Here is a 26,889-nt window from a genome sequence, read left to right as displayed (position 1 = left end):
GGTTTTCCAGTCACATTCCAAAGCTGTGAGTTCAGCTCTCCTCTGGTGCCCAACTATGATACTGGAAGGTAACTGGTCCTATGTTAGCAACATGAGCTCAAAAACAACATGTCCTTGCATGGAGAGCATAGAAAAATAATCATTTACGTTTGATTTGATGTTGTTTATAAGTCATTGAGGCTCCTCAGGTGAAGGGAATGTAGGGTTTTCAGCAATATTTGATTCTATTATCTCTGTAACAAAGATGTAAGTTTATTCAGGAGGTTTTGAAGTGAGTTATACATTAACACAGTCTCTTCATGTTTTATTGATATTGTGAGTTCTATTTCCATCAGATGTAGAGAGTTAACTTTTCCTGTTTTGGGAAGAATATTTAACAGGATTTTCTGTATCAACCACAAACACACAAGTTAAAGATTAAAATACATAAATAATAATTTATGTCTGATATGTTTTTTACACACACACACAAACAATTTACTTAGACTACACTCCTTCTCCATCATTAGAAATCCAGAATCTATGAATATGCAAAACATTTTCATTTCTAAAAGTACTGCTGGATGCAGGATGTCTCCTACTTCACTGCTGAGTATTTGTGCACTGGAGGCTTCAACTTTTCACATTACAACTTGCATAAGTTGCATACCGGACCACGACTGGCTCCAAACTAGCTGTGATGTCACAAAATCATGCTTAAACTCAGATTTAAGGTGAGCTCAGACAAACTTTCCCCTTCCAGCAGAGGAATGTGAAAACAGCCTTCCAGTGTCAAACTCTGCACATACATCATTGTGCAAAGTGCAGTTGAAGTAACAATAAGGACACCGTATTTTTGAGTGGAGGGAGACTTTAATATGCATCTTTTCTACATGCAGGTACACCTAATAATAAGAATATATTTAAATTTAGCCCTACATACTTTTGTGAACATGTGCCTTCATTTATTTTACTTCTTTTTGTTTGCTTCACTCTTTTCATGTTTTTTTGTGTATTTTTCCCCTTCTGCTGCAACCATCCAATTACTCCACAGGGATCATTCAAATTTAATTCAATCCAATTTAATCTAATCTCAGAGTATAATAGCCTCATGTGGCTACACCAACCACTTATGATACAGTATTCCTCGCCTCAACAAAACACAGAACAAGCAGTAAAGTTGTAACTGTATGTTACTGGCTCAGTGTAGGCTTATACTTTTTTTTTTATATATATAATCAGACAACTCGAGGTGAAGGTGCCTGCGGACGGTTGCGAGTCCGATTCCCCTCTTCCCAGAGATCGCAGGGCAGAAATTAGCAGCGAGAAAGCATGTAATTGACAAAGTCACGTGTTTCACTACGGGAACGGGCACAGCCAGCTCGAGAGCGAATGAGAGCGAAGGAGAGAGAGAGAGAGAGAGGGAGAGAGAGAGAGAGAGAGAGAGAGAGAGAGGGAGAGGGAGAGAGAGACAGAGAGAGGGAGAGCAGTACAGAGGTGGTGTGAGTGAGGAAAGGATTGAAGGGAAGAGAGAGAGACATGACAAAAATATCAAAAGGCAGAAAGCACGCCGTACCATGCGAGCTAAATTGGTGACCGATGGGATCGAGGATGTCGGATTAATGGTGACTACCGCAGCCCGTTTTCGCAGAGGAAGCTTCTCTATTGCAACTTGGGCGCAGAGGGTCCGCGGGGAAACATGGCCGAAGGTTATTCTGCAATTATTTTCTATTTTCTGCTCTTATTTTTTTCTCCCTCCACTATCTGCTCGCTCGGGGAGGGAGGGGGGGTGGCAAGGTGCAACGTGATTATTGTTCCAAACCTTTAAAAACGACCCGAACCGCCCCTTGCTGAGCAAACCAGATCTAACCATGTTTCGCTGCATTAAGATGTATGCATTGTTAGAGCCTATATGCTATTCTGCCCACTGGTAAAGCTCGAGGAACCATGTGTACACCTGCCTTTTGGTTCCTATAGCCGACAACTCCACATTGAGAGCGGGGCTGTAGATGCACGAGAAAAAATCCTCCACAAGTTACACCGACTGAGCATGCCTGTGCACGAATCATCTGTCATGGAGTAACAAACAACTTTTTTGGGGGAATGTTGGCGTTGGTGCACACCGGATCACAGCACCATGCGCCCCTGCTCGCTTTATGAGATGTCGAAAATAGTAGTATAGGGAATTTCTACCGGCCCTGAACTTCACACAGCCTGTATTTGCAAGTGGAGGGGATTCCCCCCACGCTTCTTGAAGAAGTTTTTTTTTTTTTTTTACGCAACTGAGCCCATTAAACTTATATAAACCGGTATGCGCGCAGTGGAGTAGCCATCCTGCGGTGTATCTCCGAGTCTGTAAAATGTTCTAACTGCTTCTTGTGTGCCCGTTGTTTCAGGAGGGCCGGGTAAAGGTGGCGGAGAAGACCCCGCCAAGTCCACCGAGCAGGAGGACCGGACTCGACCTCAGATCCTGTCGGGATCGGGCTTCTGCAAATGGTTCAACGTCCGGATGGGCTTTGGATTTATCTCAATGACCAGCAGCGAAGGGAGCCCCGTCGACCCCCCTCTGGATGTTTTCGTCCACCAAGTAAGTTGTCGCAACAAAAAAAAAAAAAAACCCCAAAGAAAAAAAAAACAAAAACAAAACAAAAACAAAAAACCAACCACCGTGGAATAAACATCTGCTTTGTAGCCGACTGATGTGGTGCGCATCGGCCTCATTCGCATTTGAAAAACGTGCAAAAGCGACGAATGATTGATTACTTTTTTCTCCCCTCCCCTTTTCAAAAACAGAACAACAATTTCACTGTCTCTTCCAATCCCATCCTGATGACCGCAGGCCCCCTTTTATTTCTTCTCAGGGCACCAGTCGGTAGTTACATTGTATCATCCGGATGTTTTGCATTGGCCAACATGTTACTGTGTAATCACACGTTGCCCACGGGCTTGAAGAGAGAGAGAGAGAGAGAAAAAAAAACACGTTAAGTTTCCTCTTTGAGCCACATGCGTCCAGTTTTCCCCTCCCTTTGCTTCCCTCTTGCACTGTAAAGGGAAGGGAAGAAATGTCGTGTGCCTATGACACGGTTAGTTTCACACTTGGCCCTAATGGACAGCAGAGCTTGGTTGATATCCAGCCAGCTAACATGTCGGAAAGCAGGGTTTTTTTTTTTTTTTTAAAAAAAGAAGCCAAACTGTGCTCACTCACACGGGGTTATGTTCTGGTTAGGAAGCTGCATTTTGACTCATTTGAAACATACAACATCCTTTTTGTTTTTACTCTCACTTGTGACGTGGAGCCATGACCTGTTTTCTACCGCATGTACAGTTGATTTAGTGTGCATGCAGTTCATTTCAGAGGCCTTTTTCCCCCGACTTATTCTGCAGCAAACAAAGAGCAGTCAAAGTCCTGCCTTCCTCTTTCCTCCCCATGTTAAATCGTCCTTTTTTTACGGGCCTTTAAAGTGGCTTTAAAATACTCGGGGAGGAACGACATGAGGATGAGGAGAGGCATTTTTTCACTATTTCATTGGACACCCTCTCCTGGAGGTGTCTATATTGTGGAGTCACGGGATGTTGTGCTGAACTGGTGGGAAGGGTGGGGGGAGAACATTAGGGGTCAGATGTCAACAGGGATGTAGTTGTGAATAATAAAAAAAAGAAAAGATGGCTGAACTGATCAGTATCAGACGACCTAGGAGTGTTGAAAACATAAATTATGATTTCACAAAAGCATGAATGTAAAAAGTTGTCTGTCTGTGTAAAAACAGAAAGTGGGAGCACTGAGTTTGGCTTAAATATGATTTGATGGTTTTTCAGCCTATTTGTTGTTTACCAGTGTTGTAGTGATGAAATGAAGTATTGAATGTTGCTGCTTTGCTTTCATGTTTTGTGCTGCGTTCACCTCACCTTATTTAGTTTTTATATATTTTAAATCACCCTTCATTTACAGAGTTTGTTCATTATTAAATGTGTTATTAATCTTGACAGAGATAAAGTTAATTTTTTGATATACTGACAATAAACAATTATTTCAGTTCAGGTGTTACTTATAAAATCATTTTAATTCTGCACTGAACTACTGTAGGTGATAAAACTTTCACATTTTGAGTGAATTATGTTTAAACAATATTAGAGCGGCAACGATTAGTTGGTTATTTTATGATAATTTTTGATAATCAGTTTATCGTTTTGAATCATTTTTTTAAAGACAAAAATGCCCAAATTCTCTGGTTTCAGCTTCTTAAATGTGAATATTTTCTGGTTTCTTTTGTCTTCTGTGACAGTGAACTGAATATTTTTGGGTTGTGGATTGTTGGTTGCAACTAAACAAAACATTTTGGGTTGCATCTCGGGCTTTATGAAGCGGTGATCAACGTTTTTCTCAATTTTCTGACATTTTATAGACCGAACAACTAATCGATTAATGGAGAAAACAACCAACAGATGAATCAATAATGAAATAATTGTTGCAGCTCTAAACAACATGTTGACCTTTCCTCCATCTGTCTCTATACTCACAGCATGGATGTACATTATGTATACATTAGATAATGCACATTATTTTTATTCTTCTATCTTTATATGTGTGTGGAGACAGTTTTTGCTAGTGCTGCTGTGAATATTTGAAAATGTGGAGAAGCTCAGGAAAGTGCATATTGCAGCATTGCGTTATCAGTTTTTGATTGATACTCTCATATTGTGGCTTCAATCGACCGAATGCGCTGCATGGTACATACTCCAGGCTCCTGATTTCCCTGCTGGCCAGATATGTTTAGAAGTGGATCAGCTCAGCTAGAGGAAAAGTCTAGTCTGGGAAACAGCAGAAAGAGCTGAGCAGAAGTCAAATAAACACTTTCTGTCTCAGCATTTTGTAAGTAAAGGACAGGACAGACTGGTGGCTTATCTGTGGGAAGATTTTATTAAGTCCATGATGTGGTTTGAAAGTCTCTGTCTATATATTTCGGTTATAACACAGTGTAGTGTTGAAAATATCATTGCCATTAATAACTGTCACTCTCTGCATGGTGGATAATGATGGATAATGATTTTCTGAAATTATACAGAGCTAGTCACATTTGTACTTGTTTAAAATATACACATTAAAATAAAAATAACCTTATAGACAGTTGACTAGCATACAGTGAATCATATGATTATACTTATGCATTCCCCCCCCCCCAGTGTTTCCAGCTATGTTTTTACAATAATGCAAGTGTCATTTAGCATAAAGAGCAGACAGTGTGCATTCATAAAGCACGTTGTCATATCGAATGCAAAACTCCCCATTCATTTGCAACTATTTGCCTTCATCTTACACTCTTATTAAATCAGTCGCTCATTTTCTGCGATTGCTTCTTCCATTCTGTCTCTGCTGGCAGCCTGAAGCCATTTATGAGATACTGATGCTGCTTCTAGGTGTTTATGAGGTGTTCAGCGTCAAATTATAAGTTTGGTTGGTTATCATAGCTGTATGTGGGCACGATATTTGAAATGTGTATTTTGAAGGGCTGCAAGTAACAGTTATGTCCATTATCGATTAAACTGTTGATTATTTTCTCGATTAATAAACTAATCATTTGGTCTATAAAATGTCAGAAAATGGTGAAAAATGTCCATCACTGTTTCCCAAAGCTCAAGGTGACATCCTTAAATGTCTGCTTTTATCCAACAGTCCACAACCCAAAGATATTCAGTTTACTGTCATAGAGGACTAAATAAATCATAAAATAGTCACATTTGAGAAGCTGGAATCTGGACAATTTTTTCCTAAAAAATGACTCAAAACGATGAAACAATTATCAAAATAATTGGCAGTTAATTTTCAGTTGATGGACTCATCGATAAATTGACTCATTGCAGCTCTAATTGTTTGTAATGAGTCTGAAAGTAAGAATATTTCTCTTTGGATACAAATATTCCAATCAATGAGACGCCAACAAATACACCTGCATAAAGAGCAGGATTTTACTGTTGAGAGAAAGTGTTTGGCTTGACACAAAGGTCGTGCAATATTTTCAGCATTTATGATACAAGAAAAAAAAAAACACACAGTATAAAGGTTGCAAATTTATTTCTGCACACTGACCCTAAATGCACGATAAAGAGAGAGAGGCAGAGGTAAGAATGATGGGGAGGGGAAGAGGGAGCATGAGGACAGGAGAAGCCTGGAGAGAGAGAGGTGGGGGGGGGGGGGGGAGAGAGGAGGAGTTTTCCTAGGGGAGGGAAAGAGGAGGGATGTGGGAAAAATAAGTGTGGGGTGGGGGTGGCGGAGGGTTGCGGGAGGGGGGTGGGGAGGGGGGGGGGGGGTAGGGGGGAGGGGGTGGTGGTGTTGGAGGGCGGGTTAGCCAGTGGTAGTCGAGGAGGAAAACATGAGCGAGAGGTTGGAAAAAGACGAGTGAGTGGAGGAGCAGGAGGTAAGAGAGGGAGGGTGAGAGTGTGTGTGAGTCAGCCAGAGGGTCCCCGCCCGACCACGAGTTCTCTTCCTGGGAGGCCTCTTCATCAGGGCTCCTATCTGATCACTTCCTTTTGGAAGGTGTGTGTGTGTGTGTGTGTGAGAGAGAGAGAGAGTGAGAGCGTAATTAAGCTTCTTCACCTTCTGTGCCTCTTACTGATTCTACACACAGACAATTTCATTATCTCTGTTTGTCAACCCCATTTTCTACCTGTGTTTCTCTGTGTGTAAATGTGTGTGTGTGTGTGTGTGTGTGTGTGAGTTCCTGCTGGGACACGGGGGGTGCTCTCTCCTCGTGCATTCTTTAAAAAGAGGAATTTCTTTAAAGACAAAAAGGCAGGAGGGTTGGGTGGGGTGAAGGGGTGTGTGGTGGTGAGGTGGGGGGCTGCTTGCCCTTTGTCAGTAATCAGTTTGAAATGTTGAACAGTTTGCTGCTGCTGCTATTCTCCTGAAACCTCCAGAGTGTGTGTTCAATTTATGGAGCCCATGTGTGTGTGTGTGTGTGTGTGTGTTTCTTACTTTACGCTCAGGTTGTTGATGTCTACATGTGAACCGTTTGTAAGATGTTTTAGGTTTTGAGTGTGTGTGTGTGTGTGTGTGTGTGTGTGTGTGTGTGTGTGTGTGTGTGTGTGCACGCACGCGCTAGAGAGCGTGTGTTTTGTGTAGCGAGGTTAAAGTGGGCCCCTAGTGAGATTAACCTCTGGTCCGTGTCACCGTTTGGCATGCAGGCCCCACCCATCTCTGCCTCCAGATAGCCAGTATCAGGCTTTGTCTCTCCTGCAGCCACACTATCCCCCCTCCCGCCCCCCCCCACCACCACCCACCCCCCCTCCTCCTCCACCCTCAACCCTCCACAACCCTCCACACCCCTCCACCAACCCACCCTTCTCTTCTGCACATCAAAAAACGCAAAAGAAGAAGAAAGAGTAGTCATGTGACTTCCTTTTGAGGAGCTGGCCACATACAGCGGAGATGATTGGTAATTGGAAAGGTGGTGGAGTAGAAAGCAGAGCAGGGCTAATAACAAGTTGCAATTCACCTGAAATACAAAAAAGAGAGTCCAGTGCTTTGCTGCTGATATTTCATTTAATTTAATGAAATGTTAAAAGATGGAAACATGCAAAAATAATACATGAATCAAAGCTAATGCAAACATATTCAGTAAGTATGTCTTTGAAAGAGGTTTTGTTACTTAGCAGAATAGACACATTTTTTGATCTTGCATCTTTAACAGACATGTATGGTTACAAATGTAACAGTGCAGCAAATAGTGACTATTTCATTATCTGCATATTAATGTCTTGATTAATCATTTGGTCTATAAAATGTCAGATAATGGTTAAAAATGCTCCTTGTTAAAGCCCAAGATGATTTTCAAATTGCTCTTTTTAATGTGACCAACAGTTTTCAACCTAAATATATTCAGTAAAGAAAATCAAAATCAAATTCTCACATTTTTGCAGCTGGAACCAGCAAATGTTTGACATGTTTTGCTTGAAAAATCTTAAAACTTACTAATTGTTTCAGCTCTAAAAGATAAAGAAAAACACTAAAATTGAAATAGAATATGTAGATAAATAGGAAATGGAAAAGCACATGTAAAAAAATATGTTAAGAGTTTACTTTTAGAGAGATTCTTTTGGTCTCAAGCAGTGTTTGAAATACATCAGTAATGTTTGAAACTGAGATCATCCGCAGTCAAATTCTGTTTGAAAGGGCAGAGAAAGAGGGAAATAAACTTTTCTTAAAAGAAGATCACAGTTGCCACTAAATATAGGACTCAGATAATGAGAAGATAATGTGTAAAGATTAGCAATGAAAATGTCCAAAGCAATTTTTTTCTAATAGCAATGTCATAAGCAAGCAATTCAGCTAATAACCATAATCTCACTTCTGTCATGTTCGACATATTATGAGTATCATTTACTAAGATGGTTGAGTTTAGAGCCAAAAGAGAAAAACAGAAGCTGCTGGATCTGGTCTTTGCAAATGTAATCAACTGGAACAAAATCAATTAGATAATTATTTTAATTTAAACCATGTGTAATTATAATATTTCTTATACAGCTTCAAGTAAGACAAAGGCAGTTAATAATATGAAAAGATGTGTGACAATGCTATTTTTGTGAAACTATGGCATAGTATCAAAAAATGTAACAAATTTTTAAAAAAATTAGTAACAACCTTTTTTATTTCGCAACCAGTCTATATATATATGTATATATATATGTATATATGTATATATGTGTATATATACATATATATACATACATACATACATACATATATATATATATATATATATATATATATATATATATATATATATATATATATATATATATATATATATATGTCCATTATTAGCCATTAGTGGATGTGGTGTTAATACTAAACTAAATCTAACTAAATCATTTTTGTAAAAAAAGAAGTTATGCTTTGTGACGCTGTTTTGAATGGGTGCTGTTATTAGCAGGCTGTGTGTTTTATCACCACTCACCTCAGCGAGGTTCATTTCCCCTCTCATGCTGATAAATGTAGCAAGATGATCTAGTGCTTCCTCCCTCAGATCAAATATTTGCCCCACTCATAATCGCGGGTGTTGCATGTTGTTAATTTGAGGCAGGGGAAACATGAAGGCTTTTAAGTGTTTGATGGGGGTTGGGAAGGGTTCAAGGGTCAGGGCCACTAATGACAACGTGTTGAGGAAGGCTGGGGTGTCAGCGTCATAAGGCCGGCTCTGTTGGTGGTTTTCGCCCAGCGTGTTTGCGTGTGCGTGTGTGTGTTTTTTTTTCTTTTCTTCCCTCCTTCATCTAGCTTTCTTGCTCTTTCTCTCTCCTCTTTCTTCTTTGGTTTATATGCATCCTGTTGGGTTATGTCCATCTGAGCTGATCTGGCCCAGCTTTGACCACTTAGCATTTCCTGTGTGTAAAAAGCTACTTAATGGCACCACGCCACATGGTGACCGCCATCTCCCTTCACGCTCACCCCTACACACACACACACACACACCCCCTTCCTCTTCATACGAACACAAAAACAACGCATGACTCCGCGTGGGCCACCTCTGATTTAAAGCATCCCGTAATTAGCCATTCCATAGCTGGTGGTCGCCACGGAGAGAGAGGCTGGAAGGTGGAGGGAGGATGGTGTGGGTCTCCTCTCTGCTTCCCCATCCCCTCACGTTACAGCTTCCTGTATTGATTGCTGGGCCTGGTGATGACGAGGGCCCCGGCTGATGAAAAGGAGGGCTATTTCTATCCAGGATGCTAGAGTCCGTATTGATCGCTGGCTCCTTCCTACACACACGCATGCACACGCAGTTACACACATGCTGAGCTATATGAAGATATTTATTACATATAAGAAGCTCATAAGCATAATAGCCGGTTTAAAATACGTTGGTATCCATTTTTTTAGGATGACAGTAGCTGCCGGTGGCTCTCAGTTAAAGTGTAGAGTGCTGGTGTGGTCCTCCAGTCAGGCAGGGGGTGGTGCTGCGATGGTTATACCACTGACCCCCGGATTTCTGCTGCTGACCTGTGGGGCTCCTGATCAAATGGGGGTTTTGTTCCTGGGCTCCCCCCAAGTCCAGCCACTGATCAGGAGTTGCTCCTCCATTGGAGCTGAACAGAATGCGCTGGAGGCATTTCCATGAAACCTCCCCCCTCCTCCAAACACCCTCCCTGCTCCACCACCACCACCACCACCTCCCACCTCCCTCCCCACACACCCCCCTGCTCCAGGCCACTCCTCCATTTTGTGCTCTCCCTCTCTCTCTTTCTCTCTGACGTTCTCTCGTTCCCTCTCCCCGGCCGTGCCCTTTCCTGACCTCTGTGCGTAAACTGAAACGGGTCAGGACACCCGCCAGGTCACTTGAGAGGAGGGGACTCGGGTTACAGGTTCTGATTTGTGAAGTTTTTTTTTTTTTTTTTTTTTCACACACACACACTGACACATGCATGCACCAGCACAGAGGCACACACACACACACATACACACACACATGTACATCCACATGCTGTGTTTTATTACGTAATTGTGGAGAGACTGAGCTGTTGCTTCAGAAACTGAAATGAAACTCATCTGAGACAGGAGGGCACGAGTGTGTGATAGCAAAAAAAAATTACACACCACATTCTATATGGAGGAGACGTGTATTTGTGTGTGTGTGTGTGTGTGTGTTTTCCTGCATTTCTGCAGAACAAAAGGGGTTGTGTGGTTTCCTCACTGGTGCATTGTGGGCATTGAGGGGGTTGGATAGGGGGGGGGGGGGGGGGGGGTAGGGTGCTGAGACAAACCACTCAACTTTGACCTGGAGAGACGAGCTGCCTGTGCACTGCAGACAGGAGAGGAACAGGAAGGGCTCATGTGCCACACAGTCTCGAGACCAGTCGATGATTATTCATCATTATTCAGAATACACTCTGTTTTGTGGGGGATGGGCTCATTTTTATTTTCTTTCTACTGATTTCTGCTGCAGGAATGCCTTTCAGTCATTTGGATGGTCTAGTGATGGTAATCGTAATTGGTATTTAATTTGAATGAGCAGGGTTGAAGTTGCCTCAGGCTCCTTGGTTGGTTATTTTGAAGAAATAGAAAGCCAGGTCAGGCATATGCACGTCCTGGCAGTTTTGATAGATGCATTAAAAAAACGATCGAGTGTTGAATCTTGTAATTTGTCATTATTGGAGCACAGGCGCAGGAGATTGATCCAAATCAGTTACATAAAGTCCCACGCTCCGTTTGTGACTCACCTCGTCGTCCCCCCTTCTTACATCTGTTGTGCAGAATCTTTGCTTTCACTCAGTTCTATTCCCTGAGCCTCGTCCTTTCCTCAAAGCCATATTCGATACCTGATTACCCAAAATGTACCAGTCCTCCATCAGCAATCGACAAGCAGCGAGTTGGCCTTGGCTGTAACCCTCACTAGCAGAGAGGGAGAGAATCAGAAAGCACATCTGAGAGAGAACAGAATGAATTCATGTTTGGCAAATTACTTGGACTAAATATCTCAATATGTGTGTTTTTGCTTTACTCATAAAATATGTAGAATGTGTAAATAAGGAGGAAGAGTAGCTTCAGAGAAGGTCTGATATTAAAGCACAAGGGAAAGTTGTTCTATATTAGGTTTTTTGGTGAATAAATGTAATTTATTTCACTTTTAAAATTAAGTCTGTTTTCAGCAAAATGTGCTCCTTTTGACTGTATTATTTGATCTTGTGATATCTCTGGAATAACTATTCTATTCTACTGTTGTAGGAAATAAATATCCAAACATATTCCAATTTTACACATTACTTTAAAATTAATTAAAATAAGTCTATCAGTGAATACTGTATATTTCATTCTTAGCTACAAAATCCAAAATAACATGTGAGCAACGAGAATATATTATATTAAGATCTTTTAAACTTATTGTGGACATTTTTTAATGGAAAGTTTTTATCTTTTTAGTTTGGCTGTCATACAAAAACTTTTAGGTATAAAGTCAAAGTATAAAGTGAAATTAAAAACAGTCTAAAATGTTTAAAATTGTCAAAAAGAACTTTTCTGAAATTGTATCGTAGGAAATGATAAAAACAAAACGAAAACCGGTTTATTTAACACAAACTTATGTTTTTTGTATTCACAAAAGATTTTTTGTGTCAGAAAGGTCTCGGCCTATTCTACATTTTTACGTTCTAAATATGAATAAAACAAATATATCTATAAATAAAATAAATTGATAACCAAGTGAGTGTTGAAGCACCTCGTTCAGTATTGTGGTATTCTCAATTGAATTTTAAAATGTGAACTAATGGAGGAAAGTAGTTATTTTATTTTACACTGTAAATTCTTGTATCGGTTTTTTATCACAAATTACACTTTAAAAACTGCATCAAACAAAGTTTAAAACCTCACACATAATCTGAGACTTCTTCACATATTTTTACTGAAACATATAAGAAATCATAAACTACTTTTAATGTATTCAAATGTGTTCAAACTCTATTCTTAGTTTGTAATTAATCCACACGTCTCTTGTCACTTTTCTCTCCCTCCTCTTCTTGTAGTTTTATATATTCTCTCTTCTCTTTTTTTTTCTTTCTCCTACACATTCATTTATATCTACAAATAGATCAGCTAAACAGCATCCTTTGCTTCCTGTAACTGCAGCAGTTGTTGACACGGATGTTATAGAAAAAGGCTGCTGAGCACATTTTCTCTCCTTCCTCTATAGTTTCACATTTGATTCCCTCCCATCATTCGTTCCTTTCTCCTCCTCTGTCTCCTACAGATCTGTCTTTACAGCATGCACTGCATTTACAGATAGCCTGTGTGTTATTTATAGGCCTCGATGTATAGTAGGTAGTAGGCTCTGCACACTGCATGCTCATGTGGGTGTGTGTGTGTTTACCTATGCCGAGTTCTGCGGGGCTCGCTGCGATTCATGAAGGTCACAGATACAGCCTATCAGCTGTCTGCTCTGCGTGATCAACAAGACATAAATCATTGTCCAGTGGTTATGTAGTAACGACATCAATAATTCTGATCATGTAGATAAGATGGATGGAGGATGTGCTGAGAGAGAATGATTGCATGGGTGCGACATGCTCCCCCCCCCCCCCCCTCACATACACACACAGAACGAATAGGAAGTGGTGCCTCTGCAAAAAGTAGATAAAGGGAGTACAGCATGGATGCTCTGTGTGAGATAAGTCCCTCTGTGCACAGACTGTCACGGCAGTTGGTGCAAATCACATACAGTCAATCCACCATGTTTGAAATGATGTCTTGATGTGCTACTGGACGTTGTGTTTGCCGCATGCAGCAGTGTGTGCAGGCCCCCCCTCAGTAAACTTCCCACTGATAATAAGGGTTGATTTTTCTCTAACAGTCATATTGGAGATGAAAAGTGTTGATTGGAAAGCTGTTTGTTCACTCACAGACACAATAATGCTCTTGGGCAACTGTTCAATATTTAAGTGTTAAATCTACTCTGATGGGTGTGGACTTACATAACATTAATGCTAAGCTTTCTGCTGTGCGGACAAAAAGTAGAAGTGAGAGTTTAAATTGAGTCTTTGAAAGATTACCTTAATTGCTCAAGACAGACAGTCTCTTACCTTTCACTTGCCTGGTGAAGCCTGTCATTTATGCACACACAGTCTTTATCTATTTACTGCGCTGTAGAACAGGTGAAGATAAAGCACAACTCCATAGTTGTGTTGTTTAAAGCGTTTAAAAATGACACATTGGAGATATTTGAATTGCTTTCAGTTGGATCCCAATGATTCAACATAATTCAAGGACATTTGGATGCCTAAAATAATTTAAATGACTTGGATATGAATTGTCTTACTGCTGTGTTACACTGAATTGTGCTCTTATAAAAGTCACACATACATACCCCATCAGAATTCTTGTTATATAGATTGTATCTTCTCATCAATCAAATGAAATTAGTTATAATGAGAGCAAATTCAAGTAACACTGGCGTTAACTTAAATCTTTTTTTTCACCTGACATTATGTATAGATCCATGTGTGTTGTGCGCATTAAGCATCTTCCACTGTTAAATGGATTATTGCTTTTTTTTTTTCTCCCAACAGAGCAAACTGGTGATGGAGGGCTTCCGCAGCTTAAAGGAGGGTGAGCAGGTGGAGTTCACCTATAAGAAGTCCTCTAAGGGCCTGGAGTCCCTGCGGGTGACCGGACCTGGTGGGGGACCCTGTGCAGGCAGCGAGAGGAGACCAAAAGGGAAGGTCCCACTCCAGAAACGCAAACCAAAGGGAGACCGGTAAATACACTGAAATCGAGATAGATGAGAATTTTAAAAAAGGATTATTTTGTGTTCTTTGTGTTTGCAGGAATGTAATAATTCATGCATATGTCATTAGTCCAGGTTTCATTTAACAAAACCTGAATGTGTGTGGGTGTTGGTGGCTTGCATCCAGAAAGCAGCTCTGCACTATAGTAGAAGCAGACATATGTTATATGGTCATCTCGCCGCAGTGGTGGGCTGAAATTATAGATTAAATCTATTCAATCTGCCCGAGTACATGCCTGTTGCTATGGTTATTGTGAACCATACTAAGGAACTGAATAGGGCACTTTGCCTGCCATTGCCGCTATTTTAAATCAATTTGCCAGCTTTTACATTAGAAACGGCATTAGCGCAGGGATGTATTGGGCTTATATGCATTTCAATGCGGCTGTAGCTCAATCAATTGTTTTGTCCTCAGTAAAATCCTGAAGGGTGCTTTGCTAAAAAATCTGTCAGAGGGAGCCATATGGAGCTCCTTGAAAACGCCTGGTGGTTTAAGCAGAGGAGGTTGCATTCCCTCTCCTCCTGCTGACAAAGATTGCCTTCATTTGATGTATAGCGAACCCTGCGAGGCTGAGCCGAGTGTATACGGTATCTGTTGTAGGAAGGCATCATGTCGCAATCAGAATCAGGTTTTTTGCCAAGTAGGTTTGCACAAACGAGGAATTTGCTTTGGCGTCGTGGTGCATAACAGTCAAAAATATACACAATATCCGCATGACTACAAGGTTGCATTTACATTAGCGTGTAGCTCCACCACTCTTTATGTTGCTTCCTCCTTCACAAACAAGCTGCATCACAGCTTCCTTAGTAGAACAACCTGCTGCCATCCAGTTTTTTTCCGGTATGAAAAGAAAAGCTTTTCTAAGAAAGGAGGAAACTGTATCTGTGTGAGGAAGCTCCCTGATAGTTTTACACAGCTGAATAATTCAGTTTATTTGGGATAATTGATCCAGTTTTAGGTCAAGTGTCTCTACCTTCTACTAAGGTGGTAGCAAGTTGGCAGTATTGGATTCAGAGATGGCAGGTAGATCTCTGTGAGAGCTCAGTGTGAGCAGCCCCTGTGGCAGTTACGCTGCTCTGACCCCTGTTGGTTACTCTGCTATGCAACCAGCGATTGTTCAGTCTATCCTTTACATTCTCTCATCACATCTCTCTGAAGGTGTTCGCTGTAAGAAGATAATTCAGCTGTTATGGAAATTATAACTACAGACATTAATTATGAAGGCAGTGCACTAAGGAGCAGATGAGCCAGGTCTCCATCACTGGCTGTTGAAGACTGTTTGAAGAAATATGATTTATTTCTCTAGCGCTCACCTGTCACCATTTTGTTGCCAAAAACACTGCTTTCTAAAAGACAAAGCAAATTATTCTAAAACAAAGTTAAAAGTGATTGACACGCCAACTTCTTTGGCACTGCTGAAGAGCACAAGTGCCTAAGAATAGTCCTTTTGTTGATGATTCTTGATCACACATTAAATTCTTGTTGCTAAGAAGAATTTAATTGCATTTATGACTCTGAATAGTTTTCTGTAAATGTTGAAATCTCCATATTTTAAAACCTTTGAATCAGTTTAGCTGAGATTAAACCATTGAACCAACGCATGATGTAAAACATACAAAGAAGTTAGGAGGAATTGAATTTAGAAATTGTGAATGAATTTCTACTGTAACAAACAGGTCAAATATACCTTAAAGTCTACAGTAGACTTATGTAACACCATTTTTTCAATAGATATTGTTATATGGTTATGACTCTTTTGAAAAGCAGCATAAATTCATTAAAATTACACCATTGAAATGTTTTTAATATATGATATGTATCTACTTTTAGTTCTATGAACTTGCTAATAGCATAGTACTGTAAAATCTGCCTTCAATACATTTAATAGATTTTATCCAGGTAACACTGTAAGAAAAGCATAAAAAAATGTTCATGATTCATAAGAAACATGAACCTGGGTCCAGTGTATTTCTCTGTTTAATTCAATCCCCAAGGATGTTCTTTTCAATTGTATGAGAATGTGGAGATAATTCAGCTCCTGTTGCTGAGAACTGAAACAGACTCTCTGCTCAGCTTTCCTTAGAAAAGCCTGTGATTTGTCTTCTTAGTGACAGCATTGACATTTGACAGATAAGCAGTTCACTGCGGTCATTCTTTTGTGTTACCCTTCTGTCAGATCGATCTCATTTTAGAATAACAGTTACCTAAGTGGTGAACCATCATTTCATGATAACGTGATACCGCCGCTGTTGAACCGTGTCTTGTCAAAAAAGTTGTCAAGCCACATCCTTCAATTACATGCAGCATGTGATGCTGCAATGTCTTATACTGTGATGTGTCACCTGTTCTAAACTGAGGTGTGTTAAGCATTGCACAGCAGACCAACAATGAAATTAGACACTGAACCCTGAACTTGTTCAGGACAGTGAGCATCAAATAAAATAGAGGAAAATGTCCACATGTTTGGATATTGTGCCAGAAGAGTTGGTGGCATCCTGGCAGGCAGAAATTTTGGGTTCCTTTGCCTTCACTTTTTTCATTATTACTCTTTCAGCACCCTTCTTGATTCTTCTCAAATGTAATAACATAATTCAGGTTGCACAGACTGACACTCATGTTTGATCCAGAGCAATATCGTGTGTCATACTCCCATCTAGTGGTGAGTCCTAGTTAGAGCAGCTCTGCAGTGGTTGGAATACACAATGTGGTCTTTTTTTCTTAATAGAGTTATGTATCGTATTCAATGAATATAGCAGGTAAATTGTAAAACTAAAAACTGTCTTCAAACTTTTAAAGTATGTCCTTTGGTGCATGAAGCAAAGGAGTAATGTGAAAGGAGTAAATTTGATTTTGGATATTTCTCTCATCATCTAATGTATTCTCTGTTTCGTTCAATGTCTCCTCCATCTTCTGCAGCTGTTATAACTGTGGAGGTCTGGATCACCATGCCAAGGAGTGTGGCCTGCCCCCCCAGCCAAAGAAATGCCACTACTGCCAGAGCATCACGCACATGGTGGCTCAGTGTCCCCACAAGGCGCTGGCGCCTGCCACAGGCTCTCAGGACCAACATGCGTCTACCTCGGCCTCCAGCCCAGGGACCGGGCCCTACCTCTGTCCCCCAGAGGAGGAGGAGCGCTCTAGCTCATCTCCCCTGGAAGGCTCCTCCTCCTCCCCCGAGGAGCCCCACACACACCGCGGCCCCCGTACCCAGAGGTGGAGGAAATCCTGAAACAGCCCATAGAGGTGAAGCTTTCACCGCTAACCCCTGACCCTCATGTCTCCCCTCAATCAAGGATTCCTGAAGCCCCCCCCCCCTCATCTACCTCACACCTGTGAAAAAAATGGGAGGTCTTAATTTCTTTACTTTTATTTTATTTGTTTTTTTTTTTTTTTTTGTCTAACCAGCGCAGCTATGGCAACGATCAATGGGGTACGGACGTGCGTGAATGTGTGTGACTGACTTGCAGTCATCTGGTGCAGCTATGGCAGCCACAGCAGGAATGGTGACTGCAGGGAATGACTGTTTTTCTTGTTTCAAATCAGTGCAGCTCAAGAGTGAAACAACATGGTATGAATCTTGGCTTGATTTTTTTTTTTCTTCCTTCTGTTTTTTTTTCCCCCTGGACCTAAGTGTTGGCCGTTTTGAATGCTTTTTTTTCCTTACAGATGTTGTCGCCACAAATGTATCTCCTGTAGGCCTAATCATTCCAAAAAAAATCATGATGCATCCTTTTAGCACACACAGTAGCTCATTTTAAGAAGGATTAGACAAAGACTTTTAAAAGCTCAACACCCTCTAAGCGATAATCCAGACCCGTAAGGATTGTCAGCTCGGCTTCTAAAGATCTGTAGGGAAACTATTGATTCCCTCTGGAATCCATAAAGCCAGACGACGAGCTGCTAAATACATTCTCTATTATCTTGAAACACTCAAGTCCACTACATACCTCTCTCATACGTGAAATAGACCGGACCAAGTGATTGTCGCTTCAGAGAGCGAGCATGTGTGTTTGTGCATGCACGTGCAAGACTGAGAGAGAGAAAGAAAGTGTGTGTTTGTATGTGTGTGTGTTGCACACGCTCGGAAAGAAAGCAAAAGACTGGAGCACCTCTCCTTCGGGGGTGCGAGTCAACACTATTACCCTCTCAGTTTCCTATTATCATAGATAGACACGCCTTAGATAACACATCGTATTATCCAGCTAGGTCATAGTTTAGATCCAAGGTAATGAGTCGTTACTTCAGTGGACTATTAGCATTAGAGACTTCCACTTTTGGTGGTTGCATAATTAGTTGAAAATAACATTACAGTTTATAAATCATAGTATAAGTCATTAATATATATGTAAAGTCACAAGATATAATTGAAATTCTATTAACTTTAAGTAATGCATATATAAGGAATTAGCTCTGACATAGGTGAATAGCCCTGTATATAGCATGGGATACTTGTGTGAAAAAGAAAATTATAGCTCTCTCTCTATTTAACTGTTCATCCATGACAAATCAAACTGATTTTGTCATTTTCCTCCACACCTTCTTCTTTATTCACTAATTCAAACAGTCAGCCGTCACCTCTGACACAGCACAAAGAGTCACCTTTTTTTTTTTTTTTTTAATTATAGGTGTAGTATCAGACCATTACAGTGTCATCACAGCTGCTCTACTTAATACCTCACCAATTCTTCCTCTTGGAAATGAATGTCGCAGAACATCAAGCTGTTTGCTCTCCCAGCTGTGTTACAGTAAGATCCGACCACCTGTTCCTCTTCCATCTGTGCCTACCATTTGTTAGTTAGCACCAGCCAGGTAACGCTCACTCCTCTTTGGGAATGAGACGCCGTCACTGCTGCTGCTGCTGCTTCAGACTCACTGAAGAGAGAGAGAGAGAGAGAGAAAGAGAGAGAGAGAGAGAGGGAGAGAGAGAGAGAGAGAGAAAGAGTGCTGCTTTTGGTATAACTTGAATCCCAAGCATGGCTTTAGTGGCACTTATTTGTGACCTAACAACTCTTCTCTGACCATATTGAATGTGAAAAGAGCTTATCTGAAGTTGACTCCTCACAAAGTTCACGTCGGGTCGCTTTGGAGTTGTATCTTAATGTTCTGACAAATCAAATAACTTTGTATGTTGATATCAAACTAGCTCGTGTGTTTTTAAAGCTCTAAAGTAGACAACCAACTTTTTTTGGTATATTTCTATACCGAAGAGTTTGGCTTTATTTTTTTGAAGGCATTTAAAAGTTTGCTGAAGTGCTTGCTTTCATAGTAAGAGGGACTTATTGCTGAAAGCGCAACACTGCGGTTGTTTTTTTATGTACAGCTTTTTGAATGTGTGCGTGCGTTAAAAATCAAATCTCAACAATGCAGCATGACAGAGTACAAAAAAGAAGAAAAAAAAAAGAAAAAAAAAAAAGTGAATGACCAAACCACACAAGGAGCACAGCCCATGCTCAAATCTCTATGGAAACAACATCTTTTTGTATGATGTATTTTTACATTTTTACACACAATTCCTCTCAGGATGATGAACTGTTCTCAGGGAATTAACCAAAAAAGTGTATTTTATTCTTTTGGGAATCATCCACTGACTGACTGAACAAACTCTGTTAAGCAATGGTGAAGAGACATACAGTATGTAACCGATTCATGTACTGATATTAGCAACTACCTCTTGAGTTATACATAGTTGTGCATTTCTTTTTGTTTTGTATATTTTTTGATGAGCTTGTATGATTAACTGTAGGTCTCTGTTGTACTGAGGTGTTGTGTGAGAAGTTCCCTAGTGTTGCCACAGACTTCCTGGTCTTCCTTCCCAGATTTGATGAGTTACTTTTTTTTCCTTTTTACTGCAAAAATTCTCTTTTTTTGTTTACAGCAAAAGCCTACCTCATATGCGCTGTTCCTCCACAAACTCCTTACCTCCTCCCAGGCCCCCTCTACCTCCTCCATGCAGTTGTTTGTTGATTCAATTGCCACTCGTCGTCGCACTAGAGTCACATGGCATTTTCAACGAATCAGCCCTGAAACGGCTCGTCACTCGTGACTCCAAATATATCTTACAATCAAAGCCCTTTTCAAGGTTTTTACGCAGGTTTTTTTCAGAACGGGCGTATTTGTCTCACACATCCAGGGTGAATTTTTTTTTTTGCCAGCTCTGTGTTTGTCAGTATACACTCACCACGTAGCTGCAGACAGCCAGTGAGTTTACCTCAGTTTGTTGGGCAAGCTAATATAGACATGTTAAATATGAAATATTTTACATTTCCGTGTGAACACATTTTGAACAGACATGGAATGTTGTTTTTAGTTTGTAAGTATTTTATCATAACCATTTTTGTAACCACTTGATATGATGGGCTTATGGTGGAAAAAAAATAGGATTGTACTTCGCACAAGGAGTGCCTATCTCTCTGTTTTGTTTGTCTGACCCTATTACCAAATAGATATTTTCCTCTTTTTGGGCTCCATGTTAACGGCCTTTGTCAGCCATTTTTACAGCCTCAGATAATCAAAAGTCGTGTGGTTTGGAGATGATGTCCCTTTTGTTGCAGACTGCATTTGCAGTTTAGAGTGGCATTGTGATCAGTTAACATGAAATCAGTAGATTTTGTACTAATGGTGACATTGAATAGACGTCATTTAATTTTTTTTTATGAAGATGAATATTGTTATCAGTACCTTTTTTTTAAAAAAAAAAAAACTAAAACTAACTCATGAGATTAAAGATTGATTTTGCATATGACCACAGTGTTACAGTTCACACTCAGCTGAGAGAATTACTACGTTGCAGTGGGCCTACATGTGGAACTGAATGCTTGTTTATGCCAGTTATGAACAAAATAAACGATCACGGTAAAATATAGTGATATTATTGTTTATTAGTAGCTTTATATTTTCTTCCAATCAATGTAACTACTGATTGATCTCTTGTTTATTGTCCTGTTCAGTATTCGACAGAGCCAAGAAACCCTCACGTACAGCACAAGTGACTGTAAAAGAGAGAGGGAGTAATAATCAAATGGTTATTGTAGGATTTACAAATTATAGGATGGTATAGTTAAGTAAGTTAGTTTCTCACTTGTCATGAGTTTTAAATCATGCAAACATGAGACAACAGAAGCAATCATGAAAAATGCTGAATAAGGTTTTAAGACCAAGACCTGAACATTTGTGATCCTGAATGTACCAGTTGTATCTCAGCAGAAGGCTCAGGCCTAGAAAAGGGAACATGATATTCTCAGATGCAATGTGTTGCCACAGAATACACCAAGAAATAAAGAAAGATCTACACTGTGGCTCCTTCATTAGAAATTTAAACCAATCTGAGAATTGACACTGGTGCATTTCTGCCCCACAGTGGCGGTAAAGGAGAAATGAAATATCTAAAGAGGGATTTACCTGCCATGTGGCATTATGCATTGTTCAAAGGCTTTGTAGAGAAGATTGTATCATGTCACATGACCTCATGATTGTGATATTTATGGAGAAACCAGGATAAATCAGAATAACCTGTTGTTTTAATCTTTTTATTTCATAAAATATGGACTTGTGTAGAGCTGTATTGAAAGGATAATTCATGCTTTTGGTCTCTTTTACCTCACTTTAAGAGAAGAACCTGAAACTGCATTTGCATGGTTTAGCTCTGTGGAAACTTTTATACAACTATACTTAAAATTGGGCTGATTTTGTCACTATCAGTTGAAAACCATGAATCTCCATATGTTAAGAAAAACAGCCTTGTTTTAAAGGAATAGTTAAGACATTTTGGGAAATAGCTTATTCATTTCTGGCTGAGAGTTAGAGAAGAAGACTGATACCAGTCCCAACTGTTACATTGTTGCCATTCAGTTTATCTGAAGGGTTCAAAATCACTAAATTTGGATTTCATCAAGTGTGTTAGCAGTGTCTACATTTTCAGATACTTACAAGAAGATAACTGCTAAAACGCCTGGCTCAAAGACTACTCAAAAACCCAAGAGTCACATGAATGTTACATTCATATAATGAAGACAAAAAAACCCTGAATTATCCTTAATAACAAAGGAGACAGACAGGATGTACTATGCCATGATCCCTGACGGGGAAACCTCAGCAGTCAATCTCACTGCTCCCTCATGTGGCTGTTGAGGAGATGACTGCAGACGGACTGAAGTTCACATACCTCAACTGCTGCCTTTGTTGGCTGCTCTGTTCTTTGCCTTGACTGGATAAAACAATGTATTCTAGGAGATGATCATTTATGATGTTTTTTTTTTTTTTTTAAACTGAACTGTATCATGCTGGATTCATATTATGGTTATGTACATGAAATCATTCTGGAAATTGGACCTTTGAGGACCTAGAAATCCAATCAAGGCAGTTAAGTGCAGATACCTCCTTGTATTGACTAATAAACCTCACATTTCTCATGTTTATGTTTTTACTCTCTACATTGTGGCCAGAGGGAGTCTTCTGTGCTCTCTTTTTCTGGAGTATGTCAAGAGCCAAGCACTGATTGCTTTTGAATGGGGAAAAATGTTCTTCTATGTGCATATCACTCATTATTTTAGCCCCAATATAAGTGTACTGCCTTTTTTATTTCTGTGAATCTTGGATTGGATTTTTAAATATGTCTTAAATGTTTTACTTGATTGGAAAATAAACATATTATATGGGCATTAAAGTATGTATAATTTCCTACTAGACACTGAAGTTGTTTAATGCTTGCTTGGATATTCACTTCTGTGTCCTTCAGATGGCAAAGCTTCCTCTCACAGACATTTGCTTCACTTTTTTATGCTAAAAGTATATTTAAAGTGGTACTCCAGTGATTTTACACATCAAGATCAGTTAACTAATCGTAGGAAGTGAAAATAATTGTTAATCTCTTCTGTCGTGGGTTTAGAGACTATAAATTTATATCAAAATGCCTCCGTTACAAAGTGGGACTTGTTGAGTTTAGCAGACATGAGCATTTACCAGGAAGGTAGAGTTTAATGAAAGATGCCGTCTAGCTGCATTATGGGAAGTGTCCGGCATTTTTGAAGCAAATAAGGCATATTTAGGCTCAAAGTTCAGGCTCAAGGTTTATGCCTAAAGACCCCCTCCAGACATTTTTTAAAGATATATATACTTTACTTTAAATAATAATTTGTGTCTAGCATTGTTTTTCAACAAAAAAGGTTCAATCATCTTGTTAAAATCCTTCTCCCTCATTGAAAATTCCAGAAACTAAATGCAAAATGTTAAATTCAAAAACTGTTGGATGCAAGCTGTCTCCTACCTCTCTGAAAAGTTGGTTCAGTTGGTTGCAATCTGAAACCTCACCACTAGATGTCACCAAATCCTACACACTGCACCTTTAAACTCAGATGTTCAGTGAGCACAGAGAAACTTTCCTTCCTCAGTAGCTGGATGTGAAAACAGTCTTTTAGTGTCAAACTCTGCGCATACATCATTCTACACAGCAAAGCTTAAACAACCAACTGAAGGAACAAGAAGACAAACACATTTTTGAGTGGAGGGGGACTTTAATATCATTCCCTGACCTAACTGTACTTATACTATCCCTAACTCACAACCACCAAGAAACTAGTTATACAGGTAGTTCCATTGATTTTCAAGGCAACCTATAGAGAAGAAATGTTTTGAATTGGTTGCTCTCTTGTTTGTCAGTGAGGATTTCCATTAGATACTGTCCTTATGATTACTTTTCCTTAAGTCTATACTTAAGGATTATGACATTACAAGAAAATCAAAGGCAAATTAGCGCTAAAATTAGAATTACAGACATATTAAAGATAAACATCAAGATAAATATCAATGTAACCTTTATTTGTTCTCCAAAATCAGTTTACATCTAAATATTCCAAGCTCATGATTATAAAAAACATGTAGTGCTGAAATGATTAGTCAATTAATTGACTTGTTGACTGACATACAATTAATCACCATAATTTTTTTTTTAAATAATTGATAATAATAATAATAATAATAATAATAATTGTTTAGGATATTTATCAACGAAAAAAGCCAAACATTTTTTGTTTCTTGTTGTTTTTCTCTATTTCATATTATTGTCAATTAATATCTTATGAGATAATAGAGTTTGTCACCTTGTGCTCTGACAAATTATAGAGGATTTTTCAGAATTATACTTTTTTTTATATAAATAAAACAGTGAACTTACAAAATAATGAATAGATAGAATGGTGATTAAATGCAGCCTTGCAAAAACCCATTAAAATGCAGTTTTTCACATCAACCAACGACCTGCTGTTGTTTTCCTTTAAGAGCTGTTTGAAACCACTTTTACTCATTAAATTCCTGGCCACCTTGTATTTTTCAACCTTGAGAAACATCCTGTCTTTATGGTCCTTCAGTTGCTGATAACAGAAACAGAAAGATACATCACTTGCAGCGCCTACATGTCAATGAAACTCTGAATAAGTGAGTACAGACTGAGTGTGAAGTTACTATTCCAATTGAGGGTCTAAGGACAGAGGATGTTTTATTGCTGTACAGCTCCCTGAGGCAAATTTGTGATATTGGGCTATAGACATAAAATTAACTTGACTTGAAGCGATGGAAAATGGGTTTCTTTGGGGTCTACTTTCTGTCCACTAGGGGGGAACCTGACGCCGCTGTATCATTGTTCCCCCTCAGGCCTGTGAAGGACACAGCCAAAGCAGATTAATCACCTCAACACATCTGACTCACCAAAGACGCTGGTGTTTCTTTTCAGCCCTCTCTGTTCTCCTGCTCCTCTTTAATGGCCCAGCGCCTTGCTTTTTATAACCAGCTGTCTCTCTCCTAAGCACATGAAGGCTTGAGGGGGTCCATTAAATGAACGCTCTTTGTTTACACTTTCCCTTTGTTACCCACCATCATTTTCATACGGCTCGCCTTTTTTCATATACCATCTCTGGAGATGGCTTCTTCAAGGTCAGCTATTTTTACGGCATGAGATATTGGAGGTATCGCGGGGATAGATAAGGAGAGAGAACCAGAGGATAATACAGCAGGGCCTTTGCTGCAAACAGTACAGTGTGTGTTTTCAGGATGTCAGAGACAATATGGAGGCCGAAGAGAGTACATTTCTTCCACGTCTTTCTCTCTATCGTCCTATTCCTCATTCCTAAACTGCACGTTGACCTTTGTTGTACCGCCTCCAGGCTGTATGCTTTAACCTTTCCAGTGAGATAGAGGGGGCCCCTGCACTGGGAATACAAGATAAATCACAACTGCTGTCCGTTAATGCGACAGACGACAACACACACTGGCATGCGGGCACCGTTGAAACCTTTGTCCTTTCTCGCAAAAACCCCCTCGTACCCAAAAACACACGTGTGCACACACACAGATGGCCATGCCTCCATAAAGACACATCATGTTCACAACACCATCGCACTGGGCTAATATATCTACAAGTGCACCCCTGAATTATTCATCCTTCATTAAAATGCAGTAGGCTGTGAGTAATGATAGCCAGGAGTGTGTTTTTGGGTATTCTTTTTTAGAGTAAAACACAGGGGTCATTAGGAGTCATTTCTGGTCAATTTTGTATGATCAACCATGCTCCAGAGAAAGACAAAAAAGCAAAAGCAAAAAAAAAAATACCCCATTTACTTTCTATGCATTGGGAATTCATGTAGAAAGAGATCAAAGGGGACAGACAAAGAGATGAGAGAATCGACATCTTCTCGTCTCCATTTGGCTCCCTGTGAGAGGAGGAAAATTACTTTAAAGCTGCTGATTGATGAAAGAAAAGGCGTTATGCCTGATGTATTCCTCCAGAGGCGTCATCAACAGTATGAGTGACTCAAAGGAAGAGAGAGGGGGGAGAAAGAGAGCATTTGTTTGAGAGAACCTAATGGGAGATTTTGGTGAGAGTGCTATTTGACAGCAGCGAACAAAACAGCGATTCCCTCGTCAGGAGATGTGACTGGTTCGACATTCAACACTTTTATTTCCTGTATGTGCATTAAAAAGAGAGAAATGCTGCAGATGTAATCAGAGAGTGACCTCATTTGCTGTATCAATCTGAGGATTTTATCTGACTGAGCACCATCAAGATCTTAAAATGTGTCATTTTCAGGCACAACCTTATTTTTCTCAGGACAAGACTGCGGAATAGGTCATGGAAATGAAATAGCCTCAAAACTTTCCATTAGTTTCTCTCACCCTTCCTTTAACAGATAACCAGCACTGTCATTTTTCTGACAGAGCTGTCAAAGAATCTAGCCCACCATCCTAGTTACACATGAAGCAAATAGAAATGAAAACATTGTCAGCAAAAGACTCATGGGGTAACGGAGACGCCAGGAGCAGGGTGAATCACTTAGCAAGCTGTGCTCTTCCATTCTGCAGCTGCCACCCACCACAACACATCTGCCACTGGGAAAAAAACACTCAGATAGAAAACCGCATCCAAACGAATTGCTACATGACACAAAAGATCACTTCTTCAAATTGAAATTCATTTGCAGTCGAAACGGGGTTCGTCCCCCTGGGTGCACTGTGGAAACCCTCATACAGGTGGGCAAAACGGTGGAGATACACACTCACATGCACAAGACACACTTAGTTCTAGTATGTCTATTAGATTTCATTGTGTGGGGCCAATGATTCCTCTAATATGCCCCTGTAATCCTAATTCATACCAAA

At 39.9% G+C, this 26,889-nt stretch overlaps 1 protein-coding gene across 1 annotated transcript; it reads left to right on the top strand.

Annotated features, from left to right (window-relative positions):
- Window positions 1–1,485: 1,485 nt before the first annotated feature.
- On the top strand, window positions 1,486–22,658 carry lin28b (lin-28 homolog B (C. elegans)). Its single transcript, XM_044376175.1, has 4 exons — window positions 1,486–1,688; window positions 2,376–2,566; window positions 14,026–14,213; window positions 17,161–22,658. Exons 1-4 carry the CDS (start codon window positions 1,679–1,681, stop codon window positions 17,471–17,473), a joined length of 702 nt encoding a protein of 233 aa, XP_044232110.1. The 5' UTR covers window positions 1,486–1,678; the 3' UTR covers window positions 17,474–22,658.
- Window positions 22,659–26,889: the final 4,231 nt, after the last annotated feature.

Source organism: Thunnus albacares, chromosome 16 (genome assembly GCF_914725855.1).
Source record: "Thunnus albacares chromosome 16, fThuAlb1.1, whole genome shotgun sequence".
NCBI classification, from domain to species: domain Eukaryota; kingdom Metazoa; phylum Chordata; class Actinopteri; order Scombriformes; family Scombridae; genus Thunnus; species Thunnus albacares.
The sequence above is the reverse complement of the archived record's forward strand: the minus strand, read 5'-3'. Positions and strand labels throughout refer to the sequence as shown.